This window comes from Spodoptera frugiperda, chromosome 10, assembly GCF_023101765.2.
Source record: "Spodoptera frugiperda isolate SF20-4 chromosome 10, AGI-APGP_CSIRO_Sfru_2.0, whole genome shotgun sequence".
Taxonomy (NCBI): Eukaryota; Metazoa; Arthropoda; class Insecta; order Lepidoptera; family Noctuidae; genus Spodoptera; species Spodoptera frugiperda.
The window spans coordinates 4,652,881-4,667,855 of record NC_064221.1 but is presented as its reverse complement, the minus strand read 5'-3'; the positions used below and the strand labels follow the sequence as shown (position 1 = coordinate 4,667,855).

The 14,975-nt window shown below is 38.6% G+C and overlaps 2 protein-coding genes across 2 annotated transcripts; one reads left to right on the top strand and one right to left on the bottom strand.

The window, feature by feature from the left end:
* Positions 1–3,137: 3,137 nt before the first annotated feature.
* Positions 3,138–6,128, top strand: LOC118277481 (lactosylceramide 4-alpha-galactosyltransferase). Its single transcript, XM_035596302.2, has 3 exons — positions 3,138–4,289; positions 5,294–5,406; positions 5,802–6,128. The coding sequence occupies exons 1-3, from the start codon at positions 3,628–3,630 to the stop codon at positions 6,005–6,007; spliced, it is 981 nt and encodes a 326-aa protein (XP_035452195.2). The 5' UTR covers positions 3,138–3,627; the 3' UTR covers positions 6,008–6,128.
* A 2,108-nt stretch (positions 6,129–8,236) lies between these two features.
* LOC118277485 (lactosylceramide 4-alpha-galactosyltransferase) lies at positions 8,237–10,728 on the bottom strand. Its single transcript, XM_035596310.2, has 3 exons — positions 9,961–10,728; positions 9,216–9,331; positions 8,237–8,490 (listed from the first exon to the last, which is right to left on the bottom strand). The coding sequence occupies exons 1-3, from the start codon at positions 10,668–10,670 to the stop codon at positions 8,252–8,254; spliced, it is 1,065 nt and encodes a 354-aa protein (XP_035452203.2). The 5' UTR covers positions 10,671–10,728; the 3' UTR covers positions 8,237–8,251.
* Positions 10,729–14,975: the final 4,247 nt, after the last annotated feature.

Below are 14,975 nucleotides of genomic sequence, written 5' to 3'. Positions count from 1 at the left end.
AGTGTGTAGATGTGTACTTTCGTTTTTCGGGTTTATTTTGTTTGCTTTGATTATTGTAGAGTTTATTTTTAAATATCCTGTTATAGTTTAAGATTAATCGATGTTATTTGTCTAATTAGGTAAAGTAATAATAATCGTCAATGGTAATTTAATTACCTATTTTAATAAATAGGTAAACAACTCATTAGAGTTGTATACTAATATGTAAACAAGGAAAATCCATAAACTGTTTTTGTTATTTATTTGCAATGAAGGAAAATCTTCAAAAATATATAGGTAGGTAGCTGTTATTTTAGTTCATTTACGTCTATAATTTGATAAGAAAAATAATAACTATGTATTATAAGCAAAGCGCAGTAACCACTAGATGGCCTTGGCGCGTGGGTTATCAAAAAAACAAAATGGAGCTCATAATTAAATATCGTACAAAAAAGAGTCGACCCACGCAGCGCACAGACCCAAACAGAATTTACCTGCCAGCCGAAATAACCTGATATTATTATTACGCCGCGCGAGCGCTAGAAAGAGAAGTAAAGTGTCCTAATACCCATAAAACGAATATTGCTATCCTTGTCGCTCAACATATTTCGTGTCTCTTCTTTGTATAACGACTAGGTATATAAATATGAAGAAGTATTTTTGAGGAAACTTGGGCTTATAATGTCTAATTATAAGTTTGAAATTGCCAACCCGTATTGAGCAAGCGTTGAAGCAAAAATATCCTGTAAAAAGCCCAAGTCTTGCACCTCAGTTTTATACAAAGTCGGTTATTTTATTTAGTCCCTTTATAAGGAACTTCTGTCTTAAGTTTATACCTATTTAAATTGTTATCAAATTTATTTTGCGTCTTAAATAAAATAGATCAATTTGGCCAACGCACGTAATCATGCAATAGATCATCGTAATTCGTAATCATGAAATAAACTAAACAATATAGGTATTTTGCTTCTTGTTTTATCCACAACGAAGTTTAGGCGGTCGAAATTGCCGTGTCGCTTTTTTAGCTCGACTTGGCGGGGGACACTGCCGTGCCCCCAGATTAATGCTCAAACCTTCTCCGTGCGAGAGGAGGCATTGGTGGCCTTGGGTCAGAGTCCGTAGTGGCCACTCAGGAGATGAAATGAAATGAAATGATGAAATGACATTTATTTCTGTAAGTAGGTTATAAAATAACACTTTTACACGTCAATATTTCAAATAGCTAGATGAGGCCGGCAGGTTGTTGATGATAATTCATAATAATACAGACTTTGTTTAAACAACTAAATAATTCTAAAATGTCGTGAGCAATCGAAAGTCTAGCATTCAAGGTCGATGTCCTTTGCGTGCAAATAGAGATAAGAGACTCTCAGGTATGCGCCTAAAGATCATTTTAGCGTGCTGCGGCTTGCCACAGTTAACGGACAAGGCGCATTGCCCGTAGTGGCCTTTAGAATCTCGTCTCGTGCGTTCTTTGTTTGTAATAATAGAATATAATTATTGTCACGTAATGTTCTTGGTTTAATGCTCGTCAAATGCATTTTGTTTTGTCATTTCTTATCGTGCCGGCCGGTAGTTTTATCTACGTATGTATTGACCTGATTTTAAAAACATACTTAAGAGATATGAAACACTTTATTTTCAGCTTTTAATCATGCCCTGATTAATAGCAATCTACGCATTTATAGTGACATTTATGCGTTATGGTACATCCGCCTGAATGATACGACATTATAGCACATCGGCCTAAATGATACGACGTTATGGCACAACCACCTGAATGATAAAACGTTATAGCACATCCGCCTGAATGATACGACGTAATGGTACATTCAACCGAATGATAGGTACATCCGCCTGAATGATACGACGTTGTAGCACAATCGCCTGAATGATACGACGGTATGACATTTCCGCCTAAAAGATGCGACATAATGGCACTTTGAACTGAATGATACGACATTATGGCACGTCCGCGTGAATGATATAACATTATGGCACATCCGTCTAAATATTACGACGTTACGGCACATCGGCCTGAATGATACGACGTTATGGTACATCCGCCTGAATAATACGACGTTATGTCAGATCCGCCTGAATGATACGACGTTATGTCAGATCCGCCTGAATGATACGACGTTATGGCACATCCGCCTGAATGATACGACGTTATGTCAGATCCGCCTGAATGATACGATGTTATGGCACATCTGCCTGAATGATACGACGTTATGGCACATCCGCCTGATATACAAAGTTATGACACGTCCGCCTGAATGATACGAAGTTATGACACGTCCGCCTGAATGATACGACGTTTTGGCACATCCACTTAAATGATACGACGTCATGGCACATTCACCTGACTGATGTTGTAATTTTGTAGCAGTTTCACTTAACTGTTGCGATATTTTCGCACATCCTTCTGCACTTTTGCGAAACTATTTCACATGCACATGACAGTTTCGACATAATGCAAATAGTTTTGTGTAAGTGTTAAAGCAAAGTGAATAGACCGGCTTGACCTGGGAATGGGAAATATTACTCTACCACAACCAGCGTGAAACAGTGACGTGATGTTGCAACGTTTCATTTGTTAAGTAGAAGTTTTGACTATCTAACCAATTTAATCTACGTTATCGTTTTCAGTAGGTGCCCAATAAAGATAACATGAAAAAAAAGTTTTACCAAGCCATCAAGCCATCATATCATTCTTCAGGTCAACTGACCTGAAGAATGATAAATATTATATAACACCCCTCTTTTTGCGTCGGGGGTTAATTATAAGATATTATCTTATCGCATATGGAATAATTCAATCAGAAATCTTAAAACTTTAATATATGGAGCAAAGATTAGAAAATAATTTAAGTAATGATAGCAAACGATAAACCTAGGTGTGGAAAAGCCATGCTTCGGCACGAATGGGCCGGCTCGACCGGATTGATACCACGTGAAATAGCGCTTGCGTTGTGTTTCGTCGTGTGAGTAAGGGGGTCCAAACCATCAACAATCCTCACCTCCTAACCCTCTAAAGGCCGGACACGCACTTGTAACGCCTCTGGTGTTTCGGGTGTCCATGGGCGCCGATTGCTTACCATCAGTTAATCCGTCTGCTTGTTTACCGGCTTATCCCATAAAAAACCGGAGGCCTTTGTTCAGCAGTGGACGTCATCCGACAAATGACGTCGATGACGCATTGTATCGAAAATTCTAAAGCAAGCATGCATCCCCGTTTCGTTTGTTTATCAAAGCATTAAAAACAAAACACGACATTTAGAAAATGGCTAGAAAATAGTAAATATTTTGTTTGAAAACATTCTCGTTTCCCTTTTGTAGAAGCAACATGTGTTTCTGTTTAGTTAGTACTGAAATTTCGTGGCTAAAGCTATTCTAGTGTAGTATTCGGTAAAGAAATTCACAAATTCGCGTGTGCCATAATATAGGGTAGTAGAGTAACAATGTGTGACCTAACAAATTCGCGTGTGCCATTATAAAGAGTAGCGGAGTAGTGATGTTAGTTAGGTTTCTAGGCCTTACATAGTAGCTAATTCGGTATCGTGATCGCAAGAAATTAATCCAATTACGGCTGTGTAGTTCTTCGCCGTCTCTCCGATAAAAAATCTAATACCAATTTCTTAAAACATGATAAAAACGATCAAAACAAGACGAAGCTTGATCCAAGCGTGTTGCACTATGTGTTTATTTATTTTTCTAAAAGAACTGTACAGTTTACAACAAGTCGACTTAAGTACCGATAATCCTGACGACAAAGAATTAAAGTTCCCATTTATAGAAGACGTGAAATTCTCTCCAAAACCGAATTCTATTTACTTCCACGTTACTTCACTTCAAGGATATTTAAGACCTTCGGAAGCCTGTGCAGTTGAAGCGGCAGCCAGGGCTCATCCAGCACGAGAAGTATATGTCCTATTCACTTCACCAATCGTTGACTATCTAAAGCGCAACATGAGGATTACATCAAGAAAACTCCGAAAATTTCGGAATATCAAATTGCTACGAATTCATTTAGCGGAATATTGTAATGCGACTATTGTGGAGTCTTTGTTACTGAATGATTTGAAGTACAGCAGCTACCCTGAGCGGCATACAGCTGATATCCTGAAGATATTGACTCTTAACAAGTGGGGTGGTATGGCCGTAGATACGAATATGATAATACTGAAACCCTTTACCCGCTTACCACCAAACTGGATTCTTAAAGAAAACGAAATATACGTCGCTCCAGGGATCATGCAGTTTTCCAGAAACGAATTTGGCTTAAACGTTACTAGTGGAATATTGAAGTAAGTATCGCTTTTATCTCTTAGTTGATGAGACAGGTAGTTGTTGACATCATCATCAGACCACCACAAATGGGGCCCAGTAGGGCTGATGCGTAGGCTGATCCGGAGCTGCGGACTGCTTAGTAGGTTTACCAGGGCTCGACAAGCAGGAGTAGGAACGGGCCGGTCTTATAGTCAGTAAGAGTTTGACAGTCCCTCTCACGTCGCCCAAGGCGGGAGAAGTCATTGAATGATTTCCTCCTCAAAAAAGCATGTAGTATTCTTATATTTTGCTTCATTATATTCTTAAGCTGACCGGCAGATGAGTTATATCGAAGTTTGACCGACAAAAACCACACAGTCCTACCTCAGGAACATTAGAAAGTCACCAGAATCAGACCCCACTTTTGTGTTCCAGTTGGGATTTTTGCCTTTTTAACTGAACTTCTTATTAGTATATCTTTATTGGGACAAACTCGCCACGACCTTCCAAAACCGCTGCAACCTCTATAAGCCCGGAGCTACAGGGTACAACCATGAAAACACCGGAACACTGAAGTCCGGCGCGTCACAAGGACATAAATAACTGTCTTAGATCCCGCAATGAAATAAATCGGAAGATTTTGAGGTTTTTTATGGGATAGGATAGGCCGGTAAACCAGCAGATGAATCACCTAATGACAACCAATCGACACCACCCATGGACACCCGCAACACCTAAGGAGTTGTTTTGCCGTTGCCGGACTTTTGGGAGTCAGGGATTAGGATAGATACAGAAGGAAACGTAAATGGATCCTATCATTTACGTTTATCTACGTGTCTTTTTTTTTAGGGGGGAAAATCATCCAATGACTTCTCCCGCCTTGGGTGAGGCGAGAGGGAGTGTCAGTCAGACTCTTACTGACTAAAAACCACCCCGTTCCTTCTCTTGCTTTTCGGGCCGGAGCCCCGGTAAACCTGCTAGGTAGTCCGCAGCCCTGGATTTATCTACATGGTTACATACACAATCTAATTTATGTTTGCAGGGAAATGTCAGAGACCTACAAACCAGATAATGTTGACATCACCGGCAGGATTGCTCTAGAGAAGGTGGTTCAGCGCATTTGTCCCGTCATGATGCGATGGGACAGCTGTAAAGGTAAGAAAGGAGATCACATTCATATGTATGTAGGTATGGAAAGTTAAGACTTCAGTCACATAGAACTTTTTTTAATGGAACACAAGCCGGTAATCGAGCTGACATATCACCTGATGGTAAACAATCGCCGCTGCCCATGGACACTTGAAACACCAGAGGCTTTAGGAGGCCGACCTTTTGAGGGTAAGGAATTTAAGGGTTGTTGGGGAATCGGGGATTGGGAAGGGGGGAATTGGGCCTCCGTAACCTCACTTACACAACGAAACACAACGCAAGCGTTGTTTCACGTCGGTTTTCGATGAGGTTGTGGTATCACTCCGGTCGCGCCGGCCCATTCGTGCCGAAGCATGGCTCTCCCACACTTAACATATAATAATATTACTTTATCTTTTCAGATATCATTATCTACCCTGCGGACGAGTTCTATTCAATAGATAATGTGTTATGGACGTCTTCCCATAAGGTGTCGTTATCACAAGTCTCTTTCTCGTTTCATTTAGACACCCTCACAAATTCAGTTGATCCGTTGACTACAGCAGATATATTAGATATATATTGCCCTTCAATATATATGGAATACCAAGAAAACTTACTTAATTGAGCGAACGATTACACCCACGGAATACAGTTTTTTCTATTCCATGATTACCCTATAGTGCAGAATACTGCGGCTTTCTGATCAAGCCGATCTAAACTGGATAAAAGTTGAGACTACAATAAAAAAATTGTAACAGAATGGACTTATAATATTAGTAAGAATTTAAGTTAAATTAAATTGTTTTATAAATAAATCCTCCTAAATCCGCAGATTTTCCTTTTATTCTTACGTCATGCCTTTTATCCCCAGCTCAGGTTAAGCAGAGGTCTTTAATGACACATAGGTACACAATACTGTTTGTGAATCAACATTGTCTGAAAGACTTAAGACCTTAGACTAGAGAGACCTAAGACCTTCTTAAGACCTTTCTGTATACCTATGCTCACAAATAAATACATTTGAATTTGAATATTTCCAAGTGTTACTGTTACAGCCACATCAGACGGCAAAAAGTTACTAGTATAACGCATGAAGCAAATACAAAGAGATGTCATAACTAGATTTCCCTTTACCATGGTGCCTGACACTTTACGGGGAGCGCGGGTCGTTACATACCGCGCCCCTCTCTATTTTCCATCCAGCGGTCCCATACTACAAAAACGTAGCCAGTCTATCCATATTTTAATGTACACTTTCTGAGCGCTTATAACTTATCTACACCGTTTTACTTATTATCATTGGGTATAGCCAATTTTTGTGTCACAGTGCACAATCAAATTATGGCATCTTCTCATTGTAACTGCTTTATTATCATTTTTTTTATAATATAAGCCGGTAAACATGCTGACGGATCACCTGATGGTAAGCAATCGCTGCCGCCTTTGTACACCCGAAATGCCAGGCGTTACAAGTGCGTTGCCGGCCTTTTGGGGATAGGGAATTTAAGTAGGGGTTGTTGGGGAATCGGGGATTAGGAAGGGGGTTAATTGGGCCTCCGATAACCTCACTCACATAACGAAACACAATGCAAGCGTTGTTTCCAGTCGATTTTCTCTGCGACCGGCGGCGGTATCTCTCTAGCCGAGCCGGCCCATTCCGATTCCATATCGAAACATGGCTCACCCACACTTAAAGTTAGTTTAATTTCCTAGTACCTACAATTATTATAATTTGACGTTGGATTTTGAACGAGAAATAAATAATAATTGTATTATTTTCCGTCCACGGATCTTGTTATTTTCCGGTGACATATACATATTATATACGATTCACACTGTATAATTATAATAACGTGTAAATAAAGTGCATATAGGTAAACGAGTTCCTAACTTGCGTCAGTAATTTTGCGTCATCGCATCGCCAGGTGGCCAAATTCTTATAAAAACAATCTAAGTAGGAACATCTAAGGTCAACTCAATAAATACCTATTGAAAGGTAAGACCATTCGTATAGTTACAGAAATACAATGAATTAGTGTTGCCCAGCAAGAGTCTTGCAAATCTTGCATTTACCAATTAGCCAACTTATTTTTTTTTATGATTATGATTTAACTGTAGTATTAAGTATAATAATTTGTAGATTTAACTATACAGTTGTATTGTAAGGTGTGGCTGCTATTAAATAAACAATATCAAAATATAGTATACTAGCTTTCTGTTTCGTCATTGTAAGATCTTGCCGCGTAGTTAATACAGTTAAATCATAATCTTATAAAAAAATTAAGTAAAATAAAATAAACAAAGAAAGATCATACGAAACTAGACCATGATAAACTGGTCTTAAGATGGCTAAACTTGAGGAAGCTTCTATCGACGTTGGCGGCATAAAATTCAAGTCTAGTAACTCTCGGAAGTCATCGAACATGCTCGATTGTTTTGGAGGACGGTCAATCGTTCTCGAGTAACTCTCGAAACTGATCGAGTAAAGCATGAAAGAAATCGAGCACGCCCGAAACCGATCAACGTTTTGACGGAGCTCGAGCGTTTTCAAGTAAAACTTTAGATTAATCGAACACTCTCCAAAGTGATCGAGGACCGCTAATCGTTTTCTAATAGGTACGCTTTTATATGTATAATCGAGGATACTAGAAATTGATCAAGAACGCCGGAGGGTTTTCGAGGATGCTCAATCTTTTTCGAAAATGGTTACATTGGTACTTGCCAGTTGCCAGGTTTCGAACACACAGCTTTATACTTTAGTATAATAACAACCTACCTATATTACAATAAACGAAATAAAACACAAGTAAAACATTAACAAAAACCAATTTTTTACAGTCTTCAGAATTTTTCTGATCTAATATACATATTATGAACCAAAATTCTTATTGTAATATTTAAACGTTACGGGGCAATAGAGCTGCGCTATTTTCCCGTAAAATGACATCGATGTCAGTATACGGTGTTTAGTGAACCGATAGTAAGTATGGTAGGTATAAACGTCTTTTTTCTTCATCACTTTTTGTTCCCCGACCCAGAAGTACGCATCTCTTTCGTAGAAGTTCAATGGGTAGAATTTATCTGGCTCGTAAACTTCGAAGCCTAATTCTGAAATAAAGATTTTGGTTATTAAAATAATGCTATGTATGTGAAGCCTTTTATCACCGAAGGGAAAAGCAAAGGTGCACATTACGGCGCCTAGCTTCACTGACGGACAATTCAATTTGACGTTTCAAAAGTGCCTTATTTAGGATTAATTGAAATAAATGTTTTGACTTTGACTTTGTAACGTGCCGCTTTGTAATGTAATAAATACATCCATTTTTCACCATTTGTGTTATAAGTCTCATGTAATGGGGGGTGAGCCTATTGCCATATACCGGACACAATTTATCCGTGCTACCACAGAGAAATTTTCAAAAAGCCTAAAAAAGCCCAGTAATACTATGCCCGAAATCGAACCCGAGACCGCTTGCCCGGCAGTTGCAGTTGCAACCACTCGGCCAACGAGGCAGACGGCTAAAAAGGAAGGTTGTACTCTAGAAGACAGAAGAAGACGCTGGTCGCCTCGCCTAAACGCCATTAGACACCATCTCACCTGGGGCCTTAATCTGCTATTACAATTGTCTCACAATTACAATACAATCACAATCACAATCACAATTACAATAACTATACAACCTACGTAGCTCCGTCCCTCTTGCACTGCTCAATGATCGACCATTCTGACACAATTGTAATAATAGACTAAGGCCTCTACTCATAGTCTGGCGACTGATTGCAGATTATTAAAGAAAAAAAGGTTTACACATTAGGTACTTAAAATAACGTACCTTTGCAAGAGGTAGCATTAATTCCGAAAGTATTCAAGACTACTATCTGTGAAATGATGGACGTAGTGTCGTAGCTCCAATTTTCTTCTAGCGATACGAGAGGCTCCACTAGTAACCTGTAAATAAAAAAAAATGTTTTCTGGATATACGGACTTGTAGACGTTGAACATCGTGATGTTTAGTGTACTTTTAGTTTTACTTGAAAGTAAGAACTCTTAACTACAAGTTACTTAGCGTGAGGGAACACTTAAACATACATACATACATATCCTCACGCCTTTAATCCACGAAGGGGTAGGCAGAGGTGCACATTATGGCACGTAATGACACTGTGTACACCCACATTTCACAATTTATGTTGTAAGTCCCATGTAATAGGTGGTGAGCCTATTGCCATATACCGGGCACATTTCCAGACTCCGTACTACCTACTTCGAAAATCCGAAAAAAGCCCAGTAATACTTCGTCCGACCCGGGAATCGAACCCGAGACCCCTTGCCCGGCAGTCGCACTTGCAACCTCTCGGCCACCGATGCAGTCACTTTAACTAACCCCTTATATGTACCTATAATTTTTTTCTACCTAGCGGATTTACTGGGGCTCCGGATCTAAATGCAGGAGTAGGTACGGGGTGGTTTTTAGTCAGTAAGAGTCTGATACTCCCTCTCGCGTCGCCAATGGCGGGTTAATTTAGCGGATAATAATTATATCCCCCTCAAAAAAATAAAATAAAAGCGATAGTTACCTCAGAGCTGCCTCAGCTAGTTTCTTGCCAACCTTACTTCTTGAGAACGCAAACATATCTACTGAATAAGTCTGCGGCGTATCCTTAACGAACCAAGTGTCACACAGGTCAAACCTTTTCGCCACAATGACGTCAAAACTCAAATAAATCCCACCAAATTTGTACAATAACAAAAACTTTAGGATCCGCGGCGTACGTTTATCCAATTGGAATTTGTTCAGTTTGTGTACGAAGCTGTGTATCGGCGTATTTTTAACTAAATCTTTGATTAAAACTCGCACAAACTTCAAATTTTTGTAGGAGCGTTGCAGAGTACGGAGTATAGATGTGCTGTTCAGCGTGGCTGCTGACACAGATGACGAGAATAGGACGAATACTTGACGGTCCTTGTTGGCTCTTGCAGCGGACTCCACAGAGCAAGCGAGGCGGGATGACAAATAGCCCATGCAAGACGTTTCTATGAAAAATATGGAGTTTTCTCGTATCAAACTTGCGTTCAGTATCTGTAGTTTGTCCCCCTTTCTCGTCTCGTGGCATGACAAGTCCATCTCCGGGTACTTTAATAGACGTTCCTTCCACTTTTTCACGTGTCGGTGATCAATATCATAATTATAATATTGTTTCTCATATTTTTCTCGTTTGCATACTAAGATTATTAGAATTAAAATGTTCATTACAACGAAATATACTATCATCTCTTTCAAATGCATTTTTGGTGAGGACTCCTGGTTGAACTAAAAACGTTGTCTTGACGAACAAACACAAGAAATACAAAACTTGTTACTGAGTTTTGCACTTAACGATACATTTTGCGATTCGTTTTAATCAGGCACCTACGTTTATGTATATTGTATAGTTGTGGTTTATTACTGTGTTCATTATTAAGTACACTACTTACATTACGGTAAATACTAAGTCTTACAGCGGCTTCACTGGCGTTATAATTTTTGTATACTAGTAGGCTAATTAGGACTGTAGTTGATCAGTAATCTTGATCGGTGGCGTACCGTGCCTTGGCTTGGGGCCTCTCATAACAATTTGTGGGGGAGTAACCATTTTTTCTTTTTTGGGAGGAAAATCATTCAATGTCTTTTCCCGCCCTGTGTTTCAAGCCTTAAAAAAGAGACTTACTGATGCTATTATTAGCGAGTCCATGTTTGGGAGCCCTTATGACGACGTTATTTTTCCTTAGTATCTATAGTTGCTGCCAAGTTTAAAACGTATGCTTTACGCGCAAAAAAGGAATTGATTATTTGAAAAAATAAAAAACAATTTTAACAAAAAAAAAACCGACTTCAAAAAATAAATATTCCAAAACAAATTAATATGCACTAAAAAGTAAAAGAAATAATTGCGTATTTTTCAACAACTTAATAGATCAACTAACTTTACTAACTCATCACACACATTATAATGTAAGTAGGTACAATTATTGTTATTTCTGGAGTCGGTGTCAGCCAACTAAGATAGGTTTGTTATTTACCTATTATCACAACAAAACATTACAGTTTTACACCAGTTGTAAGTAGGTACTCAACCACCACTCCGCCCGTGCCGTGCTAGTTGTTGGCGTTTCCTAGGCTGACACCGACTCCAAAAATAACAATAATTGTACCTACTTACATTATAATGTGTGTGATGAGTTAGTAAAGTTAGTTGATCTATTAAGTTGTTGAAAAATACGCAATTATTTCTTTTACTTTTTAGTGCATATTAATTTGTTTTGGAATATTTATTTTTTGAAGTCGGTTTTTTTTTGTTAAAATTGTTTTTATTTCTTGATTTTTAGTGAATAACTTATTTGAGTATGGGTCGACCTATTAAACGCGCTGCTCATATGAGACAGCGCCGTTTAAATGAATAATATTAATATCTATCCATATTGACGCATAATTACATTATTTTCAAATGTATATTAACCTGATACCCTTACTTATGATCTGCTGAGCCGACAGCTAACAGTAACCTGTTCATAAGCTACATACATAGTCAGTTGTCAAAGACACAAACAGATTAGATACCCACATAGGTATACAGTCATGTAACTCAGACAGCACATCAAGCTACCCATCATTCTATACCAAATATGCTACTATCTGTCCTGAATTTTATGGCTACTGAGAAAGATAAGCTAGTATGCATCACTTCAACGTAAACGCAGAGCTCATTCTGTTCATTTTTGAGGAGTTCCCTGGATTATCTTCCACATTTATGGTCAGACTTTAAAAAAAAATATATGGAACCACACTGCCATCGTACTCTTTCAAACACAAAAAGAATTTCTCAAATCGGACTATAACTGCCAGAGATATGCATTTGTCAAACACAAACAGATTAGGTACCTACATACACATGTAAATCAGACAGCACATCAAGGTACCCATCATTCTATACCAGGTATGCTACTATCTGTCCTGAATTTTATGGTTACTCAGAAAGATAAGCTAATATACATCACTTAAACTCAAACGCAGAGCACATTCTGTTCATTTTTGAGGAGTTCCCTGGATTATCTTCCACATTTATGGTCAGACTTAAAAAAAAATTATATGGGACCACACTGACATCGTACTCTTTCAAATACAAAAAGAATTTCTCAAATCGGTCTATAACTGCCGGAGATATCGATTAACATACATAAAAAAAAAAAATACGGTCGAATTGAGAACCTCCTCCTTTTTTTGAAGTCGGTTAAAAAGTTAGGTAGTTTTTATTTTTTGCTGACGCACGTTGGGGGTCTCCGTAGCCCGGGGCCCGCTTCTCATGCATGAGGGTGCGGGTTCGAAACCTATCAACGGCAAGTATGTACCTTAATGCCCACTTAGGTATAAGTTGGTGATGTCTGTGATGTGTGTTACAATAACCACTAATAAACATTCATAAATACCTACAATAAATGCTTAAATGTATCAAAATTGATCCACCAGTTTAGGCTGACAACGAAACAAACATACGTATCCATATTTATCTACATCTATGTAGGTAATGAATTAGGTTTAAAATTGAATATAAAACCTTTGTAATTACAAATGCAAAGTTTATCGCTTTAATAGTTTTATCAAGATGTTTTATAGTAGTGTGTTTGTTAGAAAACTTTAATATAACATGGTTGTTTACGGTTTATCCCGCTCTCGCTCGCAAAATATAGGTATTTTACGCTTGGAATCGATTTTCCCATTTTGCACTGAGAGCTGAGAGTCTGAGAGCCACCGCTCTCCCCCTGCGGTTATAGGGGACGGGGTAGGCTACTCTTTATAATTATTTTTGCAAATAATGTTAGGTATAGCTGGATATGGAGATCGGGTGTATTAATGGCGTTATTGAAGTTTAAAACTATATTTAAACAAATAAAACTATATTTAAACAAATGATTTCTTTATCATTCTAACACTTTTATTAAAAGGTCTGTTTCTGAATTTCCGAAAATAAAAAATACAAATAAATAGGTAGATAAAAATACGTGTCAGTTGCGATATCAATAGATTTTTCCTTTTCATATTATCATAATATTTTTTTATTATAAGTTGCGTGAGATATAGGTACTTATTTATAACTTAATTACTATATTATCGGCTTACTCGCGTAATTATTTGTCGAGGAACTCGACTAGTTTCAAGCCATGTTAGAGGCTCATATTCATGAGTAGCATTCCGCGACACACGATGTGTCGTCTTGCTAGTATTTTACAGTTACAGTTACGTGAATAAGCCGATAACATAATAATTAATTTGGAAATGATTTTTATAAAATAAGTAGAAATGATTTATTTGCACTGAATGTCCAAAATCTCCCGTCTATACTCCTTACTCCTATCGTAATAAGGGCCAAACTCACAAAACGGTATTCCAAAAACCCCGACTGAACGAAAACAGCAAAAAATATCGCCGAAAAAATAAAATCTGTTCAAGCAACAACGTAGTACCCTAGTACCTACATTGTGTAGATGTTGATCTCCACTCGGGCTCCAGCCACGACCCCTGGGGTTGACACTAAAGGGTATGACGGCTATGGGGTGGGGTTGGGTTGGGGTAGCTCACCCTCACCGCATGGGGTGAGGGTGGAACACTACCCTCACCGCACCACCCTCTGTGAGTAGCTCTACTGCTCTAGGGTAGAATGGGGACCGAAGCTAACTTAGTTAGGTATTATTTTTAATGTGAGCAGTAATTTGTGATTTTTTTTTACTGGTGCGTCACTTCGTTTATCGATTTAGCGGTTGATACCTACATGATATGATACTCATCTGCACTTAGGTACCTAGTTGTATTTTTGTATACAATTGACAGATTTTTTTTCCTTCTGTCTTATGTTTGCCCACTATTTCACCTGATGGTAAGTGATGATGCGGCCTACATTGGAGCACGTCTGCCCATAAGCAACCTATTCACTCGGGCTTTGAAGACACCCAAGTTATAACCATCAGGAAACACAGACTCCGGCAAAGAATTACATTCCCTAGCAGTTCACACAAGATTGTAACGCCTACCTATTATACACTACTCCGACGCGCCATTTGACGAATGCATCCAACCTACATAGAGCGCTAGGCTGCCGCTTCTTGAAGTCTTCCTTGTTGCTAAGCAAGGTTGCGTGCATTTGTCATTTATAAGCCGTCTATTCATCTTTCTTCAAATGACGCGTCGTAGATAATTGGCCTCAACTCACAAAACAAAACCGTTCGATTTCGTCGCAAAATTACCTACTTAGTAACGATAATGCTTTTTATGAGGGGTGCGTGATCTCTCTTTCACATCCTTTGAGTTTTTGTCGCTGTCCTTTTTAAGTTTCGACCCCGGGGGGTGAAAACGGGAGACTATATTTAGTGGTATGCGTTGCGTCCACATATGGCGAACATGCCACTCGCAAAATGCGCGCGTGCATTGTTCTTAATTTTTTTTTTATTATTATTTAAACGTACGTTGTTCTACACTACGATTTTTTCTTCTACTCCGGTTCTCGAATGCAAAGTTTCGTTTAATCTTCGGCCGTAGGTTTTATTGATTTACTAATAAAAT